Source organism: Lithobates pipiens, unplaced genomic scaffold, assembly GCF_037356315.1.
Source record: "Lithobates pipiens isolate NorthernLeopardFrog02 unplaced genomic scaffold, aLitPip1_a1.2 Scaffold_22, whole genome shotgun sequence".
In the NCBI taxonomy this organism is placed as follows: Eukaryota; Metazoa; Chordata; class Amphibia; order Anura; family Ranidae; genus Lithobates; species Lithobates pipiens.
In genome coordinates, this window is record NW_027507784.1 from 310,803,385 (window position 1) to 310,825,671 (window position 22,287).

At 42.6% G+C, this 22,287-nt stretch overlaps 1 protein-coding gene across 1 annotated transcript in view; it reads right to left on the bottom strand.

The window, feature by feature from the left end:
* Positions 1 to 22,287, bottom strand: part of LOC143924878 (testis-expressed protein 2-like) — an 80,253-nt gene that overhangs the window by 30,975 nt on the left and 26,991 nt on the right. Inside the window, exons 2-5 of the mRNA XM_077449383.1 lie at positions 19,353 to 20,693; positions 8,792 to 8,992; positions 7,812 to 8,109; positions 1,427 to 1,656 (exon numbers count right to left, since the gene is read on the bottom strand). Coding sequence (XP_077305509.1) covers positions 1,427 to 1,656; positions 7,812 to 8,109; positions 8,792 to 8,992; positions 19,353 to 20,669 — 2,046 coding nt within the window. The 5' untranslated portion in view covers positions 20,670 to 20,693. The remainder of the gene's footprint in view (positions 1 to 1,426; positions 1,657 to 7,811; positions 8,110 to 8,791; positions 8,993 to 19,352; positions 20,694 to 22,287) is intronic.

Consider the following 22,287-nt stretch of genomic DNA (forward strand, 5'->3'; position numbering starts at 1 on the left):
TTAAGGAATTTCTAGCTTTCTCGGGAGGCAGCAGTGAAGCACAGCAATATCATTGGCACCTCCTAGAACTGGAAAGGAGCCAGGTTCAAGGTAAGATTTTTTAAATTTTGTTTTCTAAAAGCTTTATTTTTGGCATAATTTTTAAAGCATTTTTATTTAGCTGGGCTGTCAGTAAAACAGGCCTTGTATTTTCAAGCCAGGTCTGCATTACGGAGTAAATTTAGGATGAAACATAGATGTTGGCTGCCATTGTTAGTTGCCTAGCTGCCATGTTAATGCTTTGGTTCTTGCTGTGCTATACAAATATAGACTAGGTTTCAGAACCTGAATTCACCACCTTCATTTAGCTCACTATTGACCAAAAGCCTCACTAGCCAATACGGAAGTTGATGGGATAAGGCTCTCAACCAGGACTACTCAAACTTTACTTAGAACATATGGAGTTTGAAGGACCAAGAGTGCTCTATAGGAAACCACTGTTATTTAAATTTAAACAATTGAGGAGTCACATTCAGCATGCCAGATCTTTTGTGTTTGCATTGTTATTGTAGGATAACTCCATCAACTAATATACGGGTTTTGCATGGTTGATGGCCAACTATATCACATGCTGGCTCCCTATTTCACCCAGGGTCCCAAATGAAGAAAGAAAGAAAGAAAATGATTTCTGCCCAGCTTAGGTAGCCATTGCAAATATAAATGATGGTAACCCTTTACTTAATAGATTCTTCATAATGAAGAAAAAAGTGCTTGGCTGTAATACGGTGAAACTGAGCTTGAGAGAGGGCAAAGACACAAATTACTGAAGTTGAATGTAAGCATTGGTGTTTCTAAGCCCTTGTACACATGGTCGGACATTCCGACGGAAAATGTCCGATCAGACCGTGTTGTCGGATAATCCGACTGTATGTGGGCTCCATTGGACTGTTTCCGTCGGAATATCCGACGGACAAAGTTTTAGAGCTGGGCTCTAAAACTTTCTGACAACATGATCCGATCGGACTTTGTCTGATTGTGTGTAGAGAATTCCAATCGGACAAAGGGCCACGCATGCTCAAATCAAATTCCTAGACCAAAGCTATTGGCTACTAGCCTGAACGTAGTCCCGTCCTAATGAAATAATGTCATCACGTTACGTACGATTGGATTTTCCGACAACTTTGTCCGACCGTGTGTATGCAACACTAGTTTGGGACAAAATCCGTCGGACAAAATCCGACGGATTTTGTTGTCGGAATGTTTCGACCGTGTGTACAAGGGCTAAGAGATATAAGAAAAGGTTAAGTGATTCAAATCACCAATGCCCATCCAATACAAACAGTTTTGCATGGAAAAAGTAAACCAGATGATAAAACTCCATCAAAACAGTCACTAGGGGGCTGGATGACCCTAACAATAAAAATCCCTGGCTAAATTAAAAAAATACCTTTCTCCGAGGGGTGGGGCTGCTGGTTGCACTCTGGTGAGGGCTGGGGATGGGACTTATGGTATCTACTGGGATGAAGCAGGCAATGTAACTGTTGTAGTCTAGAAGGATTTTCTGCCTGACGTTCCCTGTCAAGTCTCTGGGTTTCAGCAGATAAGGAATGTCCTCTGTACTCTCTGTGCTACTGTTACTGGTTCCCTCTGAGCTGGACAATGGATGAGGTCCATATCCTAAAAAAGGAGAAGAAAAAGAAGATGAAGAAACCACAAAAATGTAATTTTAGACAAAACTTTTTTTTTCTGTGTTGGACAGATTGGGGAAGGATTGGGTTTACACTACTGTTTCGGGCTCCATTTGAGAGATTTCCCCTTACTTTCTGTCTCAGTCACAAGAAGAAGTGAGAGAAATCTCCAAATTTCCAACAGACAGAAAAATAATTTTTTTCTTAAAGTAAGTGTAGGCAGGTCTACTCTCTCCACTGCAGGTGGAACCGCAGCAGCATAGCAATGTGAGAGGAAGTCAAGAGGAACATGGTTCCTCTATGGTTTCCAGGGTCACTGGGGAAGCTATCTGATTGGATGCTGCCACCCCAGGTGACTCTAGCAGCTATCTTTGTTCAGGGAGAGCATATTTAAGGCTCTGGCTCCCAAGATTGGTGCACATTTTGCATGTGGGTAGTGTGGGGACAGGTCACCCATCTGGCAGGGAAAGTGATTAGTGGCAGAAGGAGGTTCCAGATGAGCAAGGATAGGGACACACCATTCTTCTGGAGACCTCCTCATTTTGGCTTGGACTGGCCTGGCTGCATTCCGCTCCTCAAGCCAGACGCCGTTGGCACATCTGAGATCTGCTTTGTTACACCTTGCTGATATTGCTGTGAGTGTTCTCTGTCGGTGAGTTTGTTGTGAATGACTGGATTCTGCATTAATACAAGTTCTGTTCTCTGAAATCAGACTCTGTGGGGGTCATTTACTATAGCACCGCATGCTAATTAGCACAAATGATCGTGCAAATTTTCACAATTTCGGTAATTAGCATTAAAACGGAATTCACTATAGCATTGGTGAAAAAATACTCCCAAAATCAAATTTCCTATAGCTCCCAGAAAACAGATAGAGCCTAAACCCATACTCTGCTGGAACCTGAAGTATTACACATGGAAATAATGTTTAGTGCATGATATGGTTACCTAAATGGTACTGAAATATGTGGTATATTGTTTAAAGATAATCTGCTTTTAAACTGCTTGAAAAAGTGATATATACACTGAAATATCTTTAACCACTTAAAGTGGTTGTAAACCCTTACAAACCACTTTGACCTACAGGTAAGCCTAGATTAAGGCTTACCTGTAGGTCCAAGAAATATCTCCCAAAACTATACGGTTTAGGAGATATTTGCCCGAAGACGGGCACCGCTATCTACAGCGCATGCGCCGTAGACAGTGGCGCACAGGCGCACTGAGCGGGGCATCGTCGATGACGAAGATGCCGTGCAATGCCGCGCCTCTCGGCTCCCGCGCGCATGCGCGGGAGTGACGTCATCACTGCTCCGGCGAATCACAGCACCGGAGCAGCGAGACCCACGGAGACCCACCAAGAAGATGGACGCTCGGAACTACAGGGGACATCGGTGACTTCGCTGGCTCCTGTGTCAGGTAAGTGATAATGGACTGCTATTCGATGCATAGTAGTCCATTATGCTTTGCCTTTGCAGGGAATGAAAGAGGAAGTAAACTCATCAGGGTTTACTTCCTCTTTAAGGACCAAGCCTCTTTTTGAGATTATACATTATACATTTTTTTTACTAACACCATGGAGAAGAAAATGGTGGTTGTTGCAATACTTCTGTATTTGTGCAGCAGTTTTACAAGCACACTTTTTTGAGAAAAAATTGAATTTTTTAAATTAAAAAATAAGACTACAGTAAAGTTAGTCCAATTTTTGTTTATATTGTGAAAGATAATGTTACGTCGAGTAAATTGATACCCAACATGTCACGCTTCAAAATTGCGCCCGCTCGTGGAATGGTGACAAACTTTTACCCGTAAAAATCTCCAAAGTTTAAAAAATTCTACAGGTTGCATGTTTTGAGTTATAGAGGGAGTCTAGGGCTAGAATTATTGCTCTCACACTACCAATTGCGGCGATACCTCACATGTGTGGTTTGAATACCGTTATCATATTGGGGGCGCTACATCCCTTGTAATAGGAAAAAAGCATAACAGAACCTCTTAACCACTTACAGACCGGACCATTTTGCTGGTCAAAGACCAGACCACTTTTTGTGATTCGGCACTGCGTCGCTTTAACTGACAATTGCACGGTCGTGCGATGTGGCTCCCAAACAAAATTGACGTCCTTTTTTTCCCACAAATAGAGCTTTCTTTTGGTGGTATTTGATCACCCCTGCGGTTTTTATTTTTTGTGCTATAAACAAAAATAGAGCGACAATTTTCAAAAAAAACATTATTTTTTACTTTTTGTTATAATAATTATCCCCCAAAAATATAGAAAAAAACATTTTTTTCCCTCAGTTTAGGCCGATACGTATTCTTCTACATATTTTTGGTAAAAAAAATCTCAATAAGCGATTATTGATTGGTTTGCGCAAAAGTTATAGCGTTTACAAAATAGGGATAGTTTTATAGCATTTTTATTAATAATTTTTTATTACTTTTTTTTTACTAGTAATGGCGGCGATCAGCGATTTTTATTGTGACTATTGTGGGGGACCCATCGGACATTTTTGACACATTTTTGGGACCATTGTCATTTATACAGTAATCACTGCTATATAAATGCAGTGATTCCTGTGTAAATGACACTGGCAGTGAAGGGGTTAACCAGTGGGTGGCAGTGTAGGGGGTTAAGTGTTCCTAGGGGTATGTTACTAACTGTGGGGGGGTTGGGCTTTCATTTAGTGAACACTGATCTCTGCTCCAATCACATGGAGCAGAGATCAGCGTCACTAGTTGCTAGGCAGAATGGAGAAATGCTGTTTACACGGCATTTCCTCCATTCAGCCGTCCCGTGAGACGATCGCGGGGATGCCCGCGGCGATCGAGTCCGCGGGTCCCGCGACCGGACTCACGGGGGTCCCGGCGCTCCTGATGGCAGGGCGGCATTGAATATTGGACGTACCTGCACGCCAATATGCCTGCCCGTGCCATTCTGTCGACGTACATCGTCGTGCGTTGGTCGGGAACTGGTTAAAAATGAGCTCTGGGGTCAAAAAGACCTCAGATCTCAAATTTATACCCTTTAAGAGCTATGGGCGAAAGTGATGTTTTGATGTAGTTTCCGCCCTGCAATGGTATGGAGATAGGTGGGGGCCATCTTCCCCTCACTTACCTGCATACCCAGCAAGAGATAACATCTGATCACCTCCGGCGCTGCTGACAGCTCCAGTAAGCAGCGGAGGGCAACGGAGCACAGTGGGAGGGGGGGCCCTCTTCCGCTGCAGGTAAAAGTGATCTTGCGGCGAATCCAACGCAGAGACCACTCTTATCAGAAAGCGGACCACCGGCCAAAGAAGAAGATAACAGGGTTATGGCAACAACGATATTCCTTTTCACAGTTAGGACATATATCAGCGTGCGGCTTTCCGTAAGTGGTTAAAAGTCTGAGAGGAGATAAATTCCCGTCTCTTTACAACTAGGTGCCAGCAATACTGAGCATGCTCAGACATGCAAACTACTCTCATTTTAACTCTGATGCCTTTTTTACAGGGCGTTATAGTAAATACCAAAATTAGCGCTGGGCTAAAATGCGTTTTTGAGAGTGAAAATTCACGCTATATAGCCCAATGCAACTTTCAGCCATTGAGTATAATGGTACAATTGTAACTTCCCCAAATAAATACTTTAATGTCCTTGCAACAATGTTGCTTCTTCAACTATTTTGTTTTTAAGAGTGCTAGAATGTGGAATGCTTTCATGTGTTGTTAAAATATATTTTTCACTGTATCTCTCACTTGTTACTCTCCATCTCACAAACATTTTTACCCAAACTCACACAGGTATCTTTACAAACCACAAACAATACTATTGCTGATGCCTTAAAATGAGTCACAATTTTGTGTGTTTTTTATTATTTCCAAATTATCAGAACTTGAGCCCAAAAAATGTGATATGTGTACCAACATCAGAAATCTAAATTTCATTCCCAAAATTCAGAGGGTAACACCACTATTCTACACTCGCACACCAAGAACCACCAAATATCACAGATTAATTTCAGAAGCATAACTCCTGATTGATGTCATTCCACCACCTATAGATATATGTCCAAAGAAATGCAGTATTTATGTGTATTTATGTGTAGGAGGGTTCCACCACCTTAGAAAATCGTGTCATATGTTTTCCATGGGCAAGGACAATAATCAGCCTTAACATTTCGCCACCAGCACTAATTGCAGCCACTTAACAAGCAAAAACCAGCCAATTTTGATGTGGTTCAGCATGCTGACAGTAATCAGCCATACCCAGCCTTCAAAACAGATGGCATATGCCAGAAACAGGTTGTTCAATGGCTCTCCGGCCATCCACAGTACATCTGCATTGATTAATTTATTATGGTGGTTGAGCGTTTCTTTTGGAATCAAATTTTTGGTGTCCAGTGGCTGTTGGGATTGATGGAATATGGATTCATATAGGTGAGATTTCTGGTTTTTCCACTTTTTTAAGTGGAATCATTAGGTACAATGTACCCCATACTCATTCACATGGGGGGGACAGGATATAGGGCCCCCTTTTAAAGGGGGGCTTCCAGATTCCGATAAGCCCCCCCGGTCCGCAGACCCCAACAACCACACCAAAGCACCTTCCCCATGCTGAGGGCATGTGGCCTGGTATGGTTCAGGAAGGGAGGATGCTTGTCCACCCCCCATACTGACCTCCAGGCTGCATGCTTGGATAAGGGTCCAGCATGGATTTTGGGGGGATCCCATGCTAATTTTTAATAAAAATTTTGGCGTGGGGTTCCCCTTAAAATCTATGCCAGACCCAAAGGGCCTAGAATGGGTTTTCAGGGGGGACCTATGCCAATTTTTATTAATTTTAGCATTGAGTTCCCCTTAAAATCCATACCAGACCCGAAGGGCCTGGTCTGGACTGAGGGGGAACCCCATGCCATTTTTTCAAAAAAAGATTCATAATAGCCAATGCCACATCATTAGTATTAGCATGGTTGTTTCCCTAATATTAATGGCTCATTTGCTAAACATTATTGTATAGAATTAAAAACATTAAACACTAGTAAATGTATTTTCTATGTATGGTTGTGCTCAGTCCAATAGGCTAGTGCTCAGCTCCTCTACTTTTAAAAACTCAGGCCTTGAAGGACTCATGGGTTCAAATCCCACAGAGGTATACTAAAAGATTGCATTGCTGAAAAAAGGCAAATGCCAATTAGCCGCAGCAGCATATGCTGTAAATAGGCCAAGGCCAATTAGCCAATGCACTTTGTAAGTATTCAATAACATTATGGTGTGGAATTCCAAGCACACACTAGTTAATGGGCAGTTTACATATTTTTTTTTGTTTATTTTAATTCATTTGTGCACTGGAAAAATAAACACAGCTGGTGGGTGGGCTGGGATTTTAACTCATAACTTGAGTGCTTAAGGGGCATCTGAGCAGACCACCAAGCCATTGTGCTAAGTACGTTGAGATCTGCATAATAGTGTAGTATGATTAAAGAATGGACATAAATAATTACTGCTTTATAGTCACCTAAGTAAATAAAAACATAAAAAAATAACATACAACAGATATGTAAGTGTAAATGATCAATACATTTAACTGTACAGAATACTCATTCATAACTGCATTTGTTAGCAAAAGAAGAAAAAAACTAGGAATACTAATTGCAACATACATCAATGGATGCACACGAGGTCGAGCACAGCTCACAAAAAAATGTTTTCTTCACATATATGGATCATGGTTGCAGTGCAGTGCTATATCATAAATTGGTAAAAATTGGCACTTGCATATCCAGGGAATCGCAGATTAGCACTGATTCTGAATTTACAAAGGCATGCTTGCTGCTAATAGCGCAATTTTTCATTTGTACATTCACCTAATTCACCTAATTGCCTAAAATGGGTGCTATTACATGTAATAGCACCCAGTACTTCCCGGCGCTATAGTAAATGACCCCCTGTGTGTTTACTGCCGCTGCACCTCCCCATATATAGGAAGCATATAAGCCCCAATAGGTTTTATTGCCATGTGTGTCTCTGTTGCAAAAACTAAGACTGTCTGCTAAAGGAAGATCATTTGTGATACTTTCATGACAAAGCCCAGCATTTATTCAAGATCATATTTCTACTAGACATAAATGGGAAATGATGGAAAACTACAGAATGAGCATGAAAACACCTGTTCTGCTGTCGCTTCTAGTGCCATCTTGTCTTCCAGCAAGGAACCCTTGGGTGGCTCGGAGTAAATGTTGGTACCACTCTTCCTTGCTTCTCCCTGTCCTCCCAAACAAATATAAAGTCTCAGCTTTGCAGTCCCCTGCAATCTTTTCTGAGTCTTCTCTTTCCTGCCCTGGAGTCTCTCCACCATCAACTAGTTCTTGGCTATAGAGATCTTCAGAGTTATACAGCTGGATGCATATAGGGTACTTCTTGTTCCATAGTCTCTTCTTGGCCAGCCCATATGGAAACAAAAAAACCTGTAGAAATTATAATAATGACATGTTGTATCTCCAAACCTATACCAGTTAGGAAAATGGGACACAAGCCCTACTTCACCCAAACAGCCCGCTACAGGGGGTTCTACTGATCCAAACAATGTATATGATTTTCTTGAGGAAGACATTTTCATCCAACAAGGTGTGGATGACTACAATCAACTAGGCTCAAAACTGAATATGACTGGTTGCTTTGAGACAGACAGTTCACATTTCAGACACTTATTTGATATCTGAGGCTACATTTTTGTAATTTCTCATTCCTCTGTTTTTGCAATGGCCTACTGCTTTTCATGAAGTTAGGACAAAACTTGAGCTCATATAACAGACATCTGCATCAATGTCCTGCAGTGCCGGGACAAGGTCATCCAGCGCCCAGGGCAAAGATGCCAAACTGTGCCCCCCTTTCCCTTAGGGTTAGGGTCAGGGTGCCCCCTACCCCTGCAATAAACCATTGTGCCAGGGGCAGCCGGCCCTCCTGCCCAACCCTTGTCCCGGCCCTGATGTCCTGCACCATGCATTTCTAGTTCTAACAAACTTCTGGTCCTAAAGTTCAGCTGATGTGGAGAAGTATATGTGGTTTGTGAGGCGTGGACTTGTAAGAGTCTTTTAAAGCAACAACACCATTAATATGCATATAACTTGATGATCTTTCACCTCTTACCTGAGCACTGGTCAAGTCACTGATCTCATGGCTAACAAATGCGACTTCTGGAATCTCCTCTCCAAAGGTGGACCTTCGAGGCAGATTGCTCTTTGTATAGCTGCGTTTTAAGGTTGTCCCTTCCAAGGTTACAAACACGGAGTGTGTGAGAGCTGGGTGATACGTCTCAGGATCGTAGGAAAACATTTCATTCATCCAGCCCTGGTGCCAAAGAAACACAATGATTATTTCCTATCATGATATTTCATTAGCTAACTGGTAAAGTAGAGCCAACGCAGCCCAGCCCATATAGGCCGATAACTCTGTAACAGGAGATTTTATATGCTTTCTAGTGAATTAATGATAATTTTACCATTCCAGACAATCAGTCAAATATGCTGAAAAAAACAGTTCCCCCTGTTTGATGGTTTGTAAAGCAATACACATTCTGTTGGGGTTTACATACCACTGCTTTACTGGATAGCTACAGAGTCCACAAGCAACGTTCCATTCAACAACAAAAACATAGCTGATGTACCATATTTGGTGACAATGCCTCCCTGGAATTATTATACCTCCTCTTAATGAACAAAGTGTATCTAAAGTCAGAACTTTTTTGTTTTAGATATATAAGGGAATGACTAGATCACCCTCAGATTGTTTTTGTTGTCTGAATTACACTAGAGCACTTTCCTTTCTCTTTCTTTTATGGAGACTCTAATGAAAGTAAGAGGTATATACAGTGCCTTCAAAAATTATTCATACCCCTTGAAATTTCCCACATTTTGTCATGTTACAACCAAAAATGTAAATGTATTTTTTGGGGATTTTATGTGATAGATGTTAGCTTAGGCTGGCTCAGGTGGGGCCCTTTAATGTTGGAGTGCATAGACTGTGATTTCTTGGGAAACAAAAAGTTCAAAAGCATGTTATCTTCAGTCAGTCCCTCCCATTTGCTGGTACTTATGGGCCTTGTAGTTACGACCCCAGTTTCACTGTAGGCAGAGTCTTGCTTCAGCACTAAATTTCCCAGACTTCTCTGAGCACTTGTATTAGAGCTATGCCAAAGCAAACTAGTGAACACTTCCATCTCATGGAAAAATAGAGTTCTGTGTCTTTAGTAACAATGCCCAGTGTTACATCATGAACAAGACTGTGGGAGGGAGCAGAGAGAACTGGAGGATTATGATTGGCTACACAGACAGCCACAGTTGGTGATGACAATGGAAGGCAGTAAGAGGAAGCAGAGAGAGCCCATGAAAGGAAGCAAGGCTGCAAGGGAGACTACGATACACATAGGGAGACATGAAAGGAAAGTGCAGGATTAAGAGCCCGAGTGTGCAATGCTTCCTTTCTCCTGACCTTCAGAAGAAGTGCCAGTGGTGTAGAGGTTTCTGGGGACACAATGACCCATCATTACCCAGTCTCAGGATTTTGTGGCCTGTTTTGCATCCATGTCCAGCTGGTCTACAGAGACAGTTATTAGACTACAGACTGCGGTCAGGAGGACATCTAAAGGGCATCTGAGTAGTGAGAGTCCTTTGGCCACCCTTGTATGTACTGAACCTGTTTATATTGCATGACCTTCCTGCTGACATTGGAACTCTATTTAAGGGGGTCCACCTCATCCCTCCATCTTCAAGCACCCTAGGATACTTTGTGAGTGTTCTTCGTCTCTATTAAAAAATACTTTCATTTGAAGGTTGAGAGCTTCCCACGCCAAAGTAAAGAGCCCCACCTCTGGCAGTTTTTACATATAATATTCCCTTGGCATACGGCATTATAGACAGAGAAAATTGTTATAATTCAGTGACAGTCACCTTAGTGACTTCTGTTACTATTGTTGGTAGAGTTGTTTCTCATTCGCTTATTGCATTTTGTTAGTGGCCTTCAGAGAATGAACGCCGCTACCCATTATGTTGTATTATTGAATGATACAGCTGTTAAAATTTTATTGCCTCGACTGCCTTTCAGTCTGTTTAACCAATACTTCTCTGCAAGGCGTTTTCCTAATGAAGCCCATTTCAGTTTCAGGGTTGGTCATTACTGGAGAAGGTAGAACAAAAAAGCAAAAAAATGGCCTGGTCACGGAAAGGGGGTAAATCTTATCTTATTTTGTATTATACTATCTGTCCAGGGTCAGGAAAACAGAAAACAAATCACATAAATTAACGCCAACCGTCACAAGGCCAACGTCAGTGAGACAAATATAGAATCATTCAAAATTTCAGTACCCACTATGTGTGCTGTTGATTTAATTGATGTTGACACCCATCTGTAATCAGCTAATTTAATACATTGCTAAGATACCAAAATAACCTTCCCAGCTACAAATACAGATGTTGCCTAATTGGTGTTTAACAAACAATACAGCTTATGATGTTACAAAATGAAATAAAAGAAAGTATGGACCTACTGCACACTGGGCATCTACTGCAACCAATCTATTCTTCCTTCACGGCTTAGCCAGTACAAATATGAGATCAGAAATCTGATTAGTTGCTGTGGATGTCCTGGTGGTTGGATGTCTTCCTTCCTCCTCCACAGTATTAATACTAAAAGTTCGTAAATACTGCAAACCAGAACTTAAAGAGGTTGTAAACCTGATAAAAAAAGAACCCTGTAAGACAAAGGCATAATGAGCTAGTATGCATCGCATACTAGCTCATTATGAATACTTATCTTAGAACAAAGCCCTGCAGCAGCGCCTAGATGGCTGACTTCTTTCCCGGGGTTTCTTCCGTGTTCTCGGGCTCCAGCGCTGTGATTGGCCAGAGTCGCCATGACGTCCCTCCTGTGCGTGCACGTGGGAGCCACCCAGTCACGGCACATGGCCCTGAAGAAAAGCCACGAGCGGGCTGTTCCTTCAGAGTGCATGCACCGATGACGGCGGCGGCATATATAGTAAATATCTTCTAAATGGTGCAGGTTTAGGAGATATTTACAGTACCAGGTACAATTAAAAAGGGAGACTTTACTTCCTCTTTAAAGCGGACAAAAAAGTAAAAACTGCAAACAGGAAGGCTTTTTATTTCAGAAAAGATGTCTCTTTTGCAAGGCACAGGCAGATGAAAAAGACACATTAAGCTCTGTATTATATAATTATGTGGTTTTATGCATAAGCAGCCTTTTGAGATTCACTGTTCTCAGCCTTTTGCAATCACTGTACGGCAGAGCTCAGAGCAGAAGACGAAGAAGCATCACAAGCAACCAATCAATTGTGCTGCAGAATTCATGTGCTAAGAAGAAGCATGCTGATAGGAGGAGAGAGCAGACTGACAGAGAGAGTTGCTTGGCCTTTCGCTGTCCAGTCATGGAGGGAGAGAACAAAACCTGTAAATGGTACTTAAAGCGGAATGTCAGTCATTTTTTCATCTTTCCATCTATTATATGTTCTGCTCTTGTTGTTTTAACTTTGGATAGTAAAACATTTTTTTTTCTGCCAGTAAATACCTTATACAGCCCACTTCTTTTTTCTTGTCTGGTAATTAGCCTAGGCTTATGACATCATGCACAGATCTCTCTCTCACTCTCGCGAGAATTTGCCAGGAAGGGAGGGGGAGAGTCATACAAGGGCTAATGAGAGCTGCAAACCTGCAGAGCTGGAGGTGTCCCCCTGTGTGTCTGTGTAAATCCAGGAAGTGAACAGGCAGCAGCTTCAGCTGCCCACAGTTAAAAAGGCTGCAGCCCAGACTCAGTGGTGGGAGATTTCTGCAGCATATTTGGCAAGTACAGAATCACAGTATATATAAAATAATATGCAAAGTGGTTGGAGAGAAGCTTCAGAATGGCAAACATGTTTTATTACAATTTATGTGAGCAGACTACAGTTCCTCCTTAACTGCAACAGAATACAATCAGGTAAGGGCCAGACAGGGCTGTGCTAGGCAACAAAGCTGTGTAAGTCTCAAAACTGGATGGACAGAAATGTAAATCTTTCGGCAGGTACACAGCTCCTTTATATGTACAATATCTGTGTACTGTTTGCCTGGGGTCCAGCTTTAAAGTGTTACTAAACCCAGGACCCTACAGTCACTATATCTGGTCTCCCACAGTACACAGAACATGGAAATGCAATTATTTTAGTAAATATAAACTGCTAAATACCCTTTCTCATTTGCAGTTTATAGAAGTCTTGTGACTTCTATCAGTGTCTGGTTAAAGCTTGTAGGAGCAGTTTTCATTCTTCTCTGGCTGTCCTATGCAGGACCTCTGACCCACTGCCTGAACAGTGCTGATTGGCCCTGTACTGATCACATGCACCCTCCCAAGAAAGAAAAAAAAAACTCTCTCGCAATACACACCAAACTGAGCATGTGCAGAGTGACTCCATAGACTCTGTTCTATCAGGAGATGGATTGAGGACAGTGGAAGAAGGGGAGGATCAGAGAAGACAGGATCAAACAGCCTTTTACACAATGCAGAGGATTAACCCCTTAGGTTCCACAGTGAGTATAACAAGCATGCTTTACTGCATATACAGACTGTTTACTGTTGCGGGTTTAGTAACATTTTATGTCTGAAGTACATCCGTCAAGTTTATTCTTCAGCCATTGTCTTAGCTGCATTGCTAGCCATACATGCACCAATAAACAATCCATAAATTATCCAATCATTTCAACGTTCTTTTACTTGAAAATAATCTTTTAGTAAGCCATAGCTAGAGATAAGCTGGGTCAAATTTGTTTGATTTCTGGAATACACAGTTCTTTCATAAGCACGATTATTATGTTGAACGATCATATTCTTACATGTATAGGAAGCATGAGAATACACCCCGAGCATACACATAAACTCATCCTTATTGTACGGTATACATTCTAAACCTGGAATTCCCTCTTTTGTTGTTGTGTTCGTAATGCGACTGGCAATGAGGTAACATCTCCTAATATACGTTGGCAGCACACGGTGTACCCTGATAACAATGTCGCCCCTATCTGCAGTGCCAACAATAGCGCCACCCACCCACCTCTGCAGCTGTTCCGAACAATTGTTAAATTGCATTTCACAGAAAAGGCGGTGAAGCGGTTGAAAATGTGCAGCCATCCTCTGAATGATTACTCGCCAAACTATATTTCACGTTCTAGAGGGTGAACTGCTCTGAGGGCAGTTTAATATAACAGAATAAGCCCATCTATGACGCACACAACACTGACATATCTGTGACATTAGGACACAGACAGGGGTTGTGGTAAACTCGATGACTCAAAGGTTGAAGCACCTGACCATCACATCTACCTATACCATTAACCACTTAAGGACCGAGCCTTTTTCTGAGATTTGTTCTTTACAAGTTAAAAAAAATAATTCTGTTAGAAAACTACATAGAACTCCCAAACATTATACATTTTTTTTCTAACACCCTAGAAAATAATTGCATTACTTTCTGTCACACCGTATTTGTGCAGTGGTCTTACAAGTGCACTTTTTTTTGGAAAAAATACACTTTTTTGAATTAACTACTTGCCGTCCTTGCTATAGCCGAAAGACGGCTACAGCGCGGAGTTAATTTGCTGGGAGGGCATCCATGGATGTCCTCCCGTGCAGGATCGGCCTGCATGCCCCCTGCAGGGCGCGAGCGGCACGCTCTGTGATCAGCGAGTCTGATCACAGATGTGACTAAGGTGTCAATCCTGACCCCTTACCACGTGATCAGCTGTCAGCCAATGACAGCGGATCATGTGACCTAAACAGAGCCGGTAATCGGCTATTATTTCTCCTCACGCTAATAGCGTGAGGAGATAAAAAGAAAGCAGATCACCAGTGGCTGAGAGAGGGACATCGGTCCCGACCGTGGAGAGGCTTTTGTGCCCACTAGCCTCACCTACCAGTGCCCACCAAAGCCACCTACCAGTGCACAGCAGCTCCACCCATTAGTGCCCACAGTGGGCACTGATGGGTGGAGCTGCTGTGCACTGGTAGGTGGCTCTGATGGGTGGCACTGTGGGCACTGATAGGTGGCACTGTGGGCCCATCCATCAGTGCCCACAGTGCCACCTATCAGTGCCCACAGTGCCACCCATCAGTGCCACCATCAGTGCCCACAGTGCCACCTATCAGTGCCCACAGTGCCACCCATCAGTGCCACCTATCTGTGCCAATAGTGTGTCATCACCAGTGCTGCCTATCAATATCACCTACCAGTGCCCACAGTGCCACTCATCAGTGCCACCTACCAGTGCCACCTACAAGTGCCCATCAGTTCCACCTATCAGTGCCCTTCAGTGACATCTATCAGTGCCACCCAGTGCCTTCATATCAGTGCCCATCAGTGTCGTCTTATCTGTGCCTATCAGTGCCGTCTTATCAGTGCCCATCAGTGTCGCCTTATCTGTGCCCATCAGTGCAGCCCATCAGGGCAGCCTATCAGTGCCCATCAGTGCAGCTTCATCAGCGAATAGCAATGAAGGAGGAAAATTACCCGTTTGTAAAATTTTATAACAAACTATTAAACATGTTTTGTTTGTTTCTTCAAAAAAAACCCGCCTGTGATTAAATACCACCAAAAGAAGGCTCCATGTGTGTGAAAAAAATTATAAAAATGTAATTTGAGTACAGTGTTGTATGACCACGCAATTGTCATTCATAGTGTGACAGCGCTGAAAGCTGAAAATTGGTCTGCTCAGGAGGGGGGTTTAAGTGCCCAGTAAGCAAGTGGTTAAATAGGACAACAATAAAGTTAGCCCAATTTTGTTTTATATTGTGAAAGATAATATTACGCTGAGTAAATTGATACACAACATGTCACGCTTCAAAATCGCCCCACGTAGTAAGCCAAGTTGCCTTCATGGCATACATGCTCCAGATCAGTGGCTGGCAACCAGAGAAGCTCAGGGCTTCATGTCTGCATTGACAGATGCTGCTTTCACACTGCGCTCCAACAGTCACCCACCGCAGTTTTGCTCAGAGTGCACAGCAAGCCCTGCCCACCACTCTGGGAATCACAGAGAGAGAGAAGATAAGGACTGCTGTGCCTCCTGGGAATTACAAAAAGCCTGCTGGGAGAAATTGGGACTGATGGGAGATGTATTCTCTACACTGTGACACAATCCTGTGGAAGGAGCAGCAAGAACTAAATCTCCCAGTGTGACTAGGGAGAGCAGGCAGAGCAAGGAGGAAAAAGAGAACGGAGGGCCCAAGTGGAGAGAATTTTTTTTTTTTATTATTGAAAAAGCCTATGGCGTGCAAAACACACCCAAAAACTTCCACCCGGTGCCCAAAAAAGTGCACACACATAAAGAGTGACACACAAAAACATGCAACGGGTGTCTGCTGTCCTCCACAAGGAAGGACATTACCCTGATCCCCCGGGGCATTAGACTCCAGACGGGGACTGAGGTACCAAATATATGGCCCATCCAGCCAAAGCCGGACGACCGCCTTTCCTGCCGAAACAGACCCACCCAGGTACTAGGATAGTGGCTCCCCCGAAGGGAGACCCCCCAAAGAGAGGGCGAACCAAGCCAGAAAGCCTATGTCCACCCTCCCACAAGAAGTTCAGGGTTGGCCCGAGGACCGACACCTTACTAGCCAAACGTGCAGTGGCAAACATAAAACGTAATAAACCACACAGAAATAAAATAAATAAATAAAGTGGGGAAGGAATAGTGGAGAGGGAGAGTGAAAAGGTGGCCATTGTGTAACACAATGACCAGGCCCTCTGGCCAGGAATCAAAAATTCCTCTGGTCCTAGCCAAAAGGCCTGGCCCTAGAGGCAGGTGTTAAAAAGGTGTATTATAGTGACGTGACCAAGGTGCCAGACATCAAAGTGATTAAAATTAATGTGAAAGTAAGGCACCCCTGAACTGCCACTTCAGGGGCACATCACCAAGTGGAGAGAATGCCACATGTGGAGAGACAGAGGTTGCAGGCACACCCTGTGGAGTGTGCTGCAGATTGTGGCAAGAAGCAGAAAAGGATCTCTGGCTGGCTGCTTCTGGAGAGAATGGTCACAGAACACAGGTATAGGGCTCCAGGCTTCACACCTGCCTATATGGACCGCACTGCTGCAGGGAGACCTGCTTTCCAATCTGTTTACTGTTGTGATGCTACAGGACCCAAAGAGGGCAAACGGTAAGTGCTGAGGCCTGTGATGCTCAATCCTGCTGTGTGCTTCTTGGTGTAAAGACCGAGGAGCTCCCCTTACTGTCTTGGAGTGGTGGCCACCAGGACCTGTGTGCGAAAAAGGCTGCTTTGCACTCTGAGTAAAACTGCAGTGGACGACTGTTGGAGCGCAGTGCGACAGCAGAATCTGTCAATGCAGACATGAAGCACCGAGCTGCTGGTTGCCAGCCACTGATCTAGAGTGTGTATGTCATGAAGGGAGCTTGGCTTGCCACGTGGTGCCCCCCCCCCCCCCAGGTGTGGCAGGGCTGTGTCCAAGGTGGCTTTCCCTTCTGCAACAATTATCTCCTGCACATAAATGAGATGACCCAATAGGCAGTACCACTTTATTCTCATAAAGCCTTGCTGCCAGTGCCAGGACAAGGTAATCTAGAGCCCGGGGCGAACATGTCAAACATGTGCCCCCATTCAAGATGCATGAGCATTATGTGCCAGCCAAAATCCCTCCCAAAAAACTGAGCACTAATCTGCATGCTTACTCCCTTAGCATAAATTCCCCCAGTACAAATCCCCCCTGTTGAAATTGCCCCTCCCCCAAAAAAGTCACCCCTCCTAGCACAAATCCTCTGTCCCTCAAATTTCCCCTCCTAGTACAAATCCTCCCCCCCACCCTCAAAATTCCCCCCCCCAAACAATATTGCCCTCCTAGCACAATTCTCCTCCTTACTTCACCATATCACCTCTTCTAGCACAAACCACCCAAATCCCCCTCATAGCGCAAATCCTCCCTCCCAACACAAATCCCCCTATATCACCACTACTAGCAAATTTTTCCATGTATCCCCCCCCCCATTGCCCCTCCCATTACAAATCTCTTTGCAGCACCCCCCCTACCTCACATGAAACCACAGTGCCCAGGGCAGTCGCCCCTCCTGCCCACTCCTTGTCCTGGCCCTGCTTGCTGCCCTCTAGGACTGGAGTTGGCTTCAAACCACTGTAAGAATAAATAAAAGAAAGAGGGCACACTGGCCTAGTGCATTATCCTCCAAAATGTTATTAAGAGTAAAATAAATAGGAACTACTCACAAGCATAGGTAGTATAAGTGCTCATCCCACTGTTTGTACACAGATGCAATGTTTCTATTCCAAACAACATGGAGGATAACTAGTCTGTATGTACATATACAAGGTGTGACAATTTAATTCCCAGAATGCCCATAGCGTAGCACTATGGTGATGATTTACACAGCCATTCGCACGTGAGTATGTTCTGACATGTGCTAACTTGCACCTGCCTTGGTGGAAAATGAGTGATATGAATCTGCAACATCGGATTAGCATATGGTGAACATTCCATAAAAAAATTAAGAGTTTTTGAACCGCATAGATGCACTTTAAGAAGATGTCCACAATAACTAGACATGTGCAATTCCTTTTGTTCCGGATTAATTTTTTAATGAATTTCAACATATTCGTTAATTCGGAAATATCCGAATTAACGAAAACCCATTTAACTAATTTTTCCGAATATTTGTGTAAATTCAAATATTTGAAAATTCGAAAATCGGAAATAACTAACTAATAATAACTTAACTATTACTATTAAATTACAGGTATTGGGATTTCCTTTCAAATTGGGCTGTTAGTGAACATAATGAATACGAATTTATCCAAAGTTACGAATCCGAAATAACGAATGCCATATCTAAACAAATGGAACGTAACAAATTAATAATAATAATAAAATAATAATAAATAATAATAATAAAATGTTTTTATTATTATTGTTATTTATTATTATGAATCTTATTATTATTAATAATTTCATTATTTATTATAAATTAGTTCCGTTCTATTTGTTTAGATGCAACATTTGTTATTTTGGATAATTCATAACTTCCAATAAATTCATATTCGTTACGTTCACTAACAGCCAAATTTGAAAGTAAATTCCAATACCCATAATTTAATAGTTAGTTATTATTAGTTAGTTAGTTAGTTATTCTTTCTTATTTTGGGATTTTCTGTCTTATTTTTGGATCTTCGAATTTTCGAATTTATGAATTTTCAAATTAACAAATTGTGATCATAGCGAATGACCCGAAAAACAAAAAAGAAGAAACCTCCAAAACGCATGAAATAAAAATGAACACATTTTTCGGCACGCAAGAAGTGGGCAGCCGAAAACGCACAGGACGGATGCAAATGTGGGCAGAGCCCAAACCCTCGTGTGCTCAAGTGTTTTTTCGTTCACAGGGGCCTGAATGACGACTTTAGTCACTTATATATCATATTCTTTGATTTGATTTATAGGCACATCACTTTAATTAACATTTTTTTTTTTTGCTGCAGGTTCAGCAGATCATTAGGGGGATAGCACAGCACACTTTAAGGACCACAAATTGTGTGTTGTGCAATAAAACACACTGTGTATTATGCAATAGTGTAAATAAGCCTACACTAAACTTGTGCACTATGCCATTTTTATGTTTTATTCTTTTGGGTGAGCATAGCCTACCTGAAAAACACAGGTTTCCTGGGCTTTTTGAGCTGTCATTTGGAATTTTGAGCTTTCCTCTAGGCATCGCTTGTGTCTGGAGGAGTATGAAGGCTTTGGAACCAAAAAAAGCACCATAAAAAGTCCCAGGAGAAACCCACTAGTAATACCCATGACGAGTCCAGATATATAGGCTGGCAGGGGCCAAATGAAGAAGTTGTAAGCTAGGATTGCTACGCAGACCAGGGCACTGCATGGCACATCATTGTTAAGATGGGATGTTTGGCAAGGGGTTTCAGGCTCCAATACATTATGATCTTCTGATTCTACATCGTTGGCTAGTTCTAGGACCTGGATCATGTCCCCATAGGAACAGATCTTATATTTGCAGTAGTCTTTAGGTGTCTCTCTGTGAACACTTTTGGAATTCTCCATAAACTCCAGGCTTTCACTTTCTTCTGACTTTCCATAACTTGGAAAACTGTTCTTTGTATCAAAAAAACCTTGGTCCTTCTGTTGACTTGTTGGGGACTCCTGGCAAGAAAACATTGGAGGCATAGTTCTATATTTAGGGCTTGGTGTTGGCTCCTCACCAATAATTTTGCTAAGCATGCTTAAGGGTTCTTGCATGGCTTCTGACAACCTTCTCTTGGTGTCCTCCAACTTAGCTTCTACTTCCTGTACGTTGAAAAACATACCTTTGCTTTCTGAAGGTGACATGCTAGGTGAGGATGGAGCTGTCCTAGAGTCTACATTTTTGCTTTTGGGTTGGGTTATCTGCTTCCACAGATGAACATTCAGCTTAGAGTCTGACTTGGATTGCGATACCTCTGGTTCAAGTCGGGAAATTTCAGTGGATATAGACTTGACCAGGTTGACAAATGGATGGGTTTTGTGAGGAGAAGGATCCTTGGCATTAATTTCAGTAGAGACGGACTTGACCAAGTTGATGAGAGGTTTAGAAGAGGGTGAGCTTGGCATCAATGGAGAACTACATTTCTGAATCTCACTGGACAGGAGAACATCACCTGCACACTCATACGCAGCAAGAGCTAGCTCATCGACCACAGTACCTTCTTTACCCACTGGCTGCCCATACACAGGAGCTCTAGGTTTGATGGGTACTGGATTTGCCAGCAAGGCCTCCTCTTCATCTTGATCCAGGGTAAAGATGAGATCACTCTCCTCTAATTCCTCCCAGTTGTCTTCACTGTGTACTTTGGTCAGCTGGATAGTAATGCCTTGGCGGGTCTGTGGTAAACCTTGCCCTTGGTTTGGACCTTGAAAGGAATGGGGAGATCCAGTGGAAGCAGGACTAAGCTTGCCTGAGTTAGACATTCTTCACAGCATGTTTTTTTCGCTCTAGGATATAAAACAAAATAAATATTAATAGTGTTCTTTTCACTATATAGGGAAACAAAAATGTGCAGATATGAACTGAACAGGAAGTGAGGAGAACTCTTCCAGAGGGGACACCTGCTACACAGACAACTACGAGGGGACTTCCCCTTACTTTGCAGAAATATTCTTTCACTTCCTTATGTGTCTACTGACCAGGATTCTACCCTTCTATATTATATTCAAAACCTTTTTTTGCTTTAGAAACGTTATATATATTCTTACTTCTTGCCAAAACACTGTTAAACTCCAGAGCATTAAAGTGGGGTTAAATCCCATAAATTGGGAAAAAAAAAAGAATGAAAGAAAAGTCTTAGGGGCCGTTAATCTCTGCCCTCCACTTGCTAAAATTCGGCATATTCTTCAACCCATGACTCTACCTGGGCTCATATTTAGCCCACCCTTTGATCTAGATTTTGGGTGTCCTTTGTTTCCAGGCATCAGCTGCACTTTAAATTGAGCTCTGTAACTTTAGATTTTTCCTGCCAGTGAAGCATCTTATGCAACCCTCAATCATGCTGACTTCTGCCTGACTACATTCCATATTCACTTTTAAGTTGTCGTCCTCTGATCTTCTGTGTCAGGGTAGTGCCTTTTGTTCCACATTCAGAATTTTGATTGTTATGTCGGCATAAGGTCTGACTACACTACTTCAGAGGTTAATGTTTTCAGCAGTGAAAAAAGCTCTTTTGTAACCCTTTCACAAGTTTCATACTTTGAGCAGACCAGATCCAGCCCCTCAAATTACCTAGGCTGCTGCAACTTAGTGTAAAAAAAAAATATACTGTATGTATTAACTGATATGTTGTATCAGATAACTGGCTGACCCAATGCCAACAGCTGTAGAATCACCATTACAAATTGGATGGTTGGATTGGGGGGGGTTGGGGCATGCTGTAGTGTTTTCCATTGTTATACATATAAAGCAATACCCTTTGGTAGCCACCCTGCCCTAAGTGGGGTGGATGGTTATGTAGATTTAGTTTTCTGATTTATAATGCTGTGCTCATTTGGTCTTCCCCTAAGCTCAGTGTTGCTGTTGTTTCTGCCTATTGCCAAGTAGGTGCCACTGGTACATCTAGTATTAGAGTAAGGCCCCATTCACACCTGAACATGTTGTAGATGACACTCAATGCTCCAAAACTCTCAACAAACAAAATCCGATGTAATTAAATGCTGGCCATTCCCATAGGAGCACCCAGGCACCTGTACCTCAATGCCTGCTGTTCTGAAAGCTACATGAGCTAGCCAAGTTGAACCAAGATGGAGAACCAGGAGAAGATATAATGGAGGGGGAAGGAGATGGGAGGAAGATGGATCCTCAGAAGGGCCTGGTGACTCTTTTAAGAGGAAATATGGAAGAATCTGCTACCTAGCTTTTGTTTGCTATTTATAGTGTTTTGGTGTAGGCTCGAAGGTGCTTAACATTGTTCAAGTTGGCAGCGGATCTGGAGTCTTTAAGTATATTTTTGGCCCTAAAACCCTCTCTTCTTTTGTGTTTAGAGCAATAACATTTCTAAAAAGACACTAAGTGACTGACATCCAATATTTCTCAATC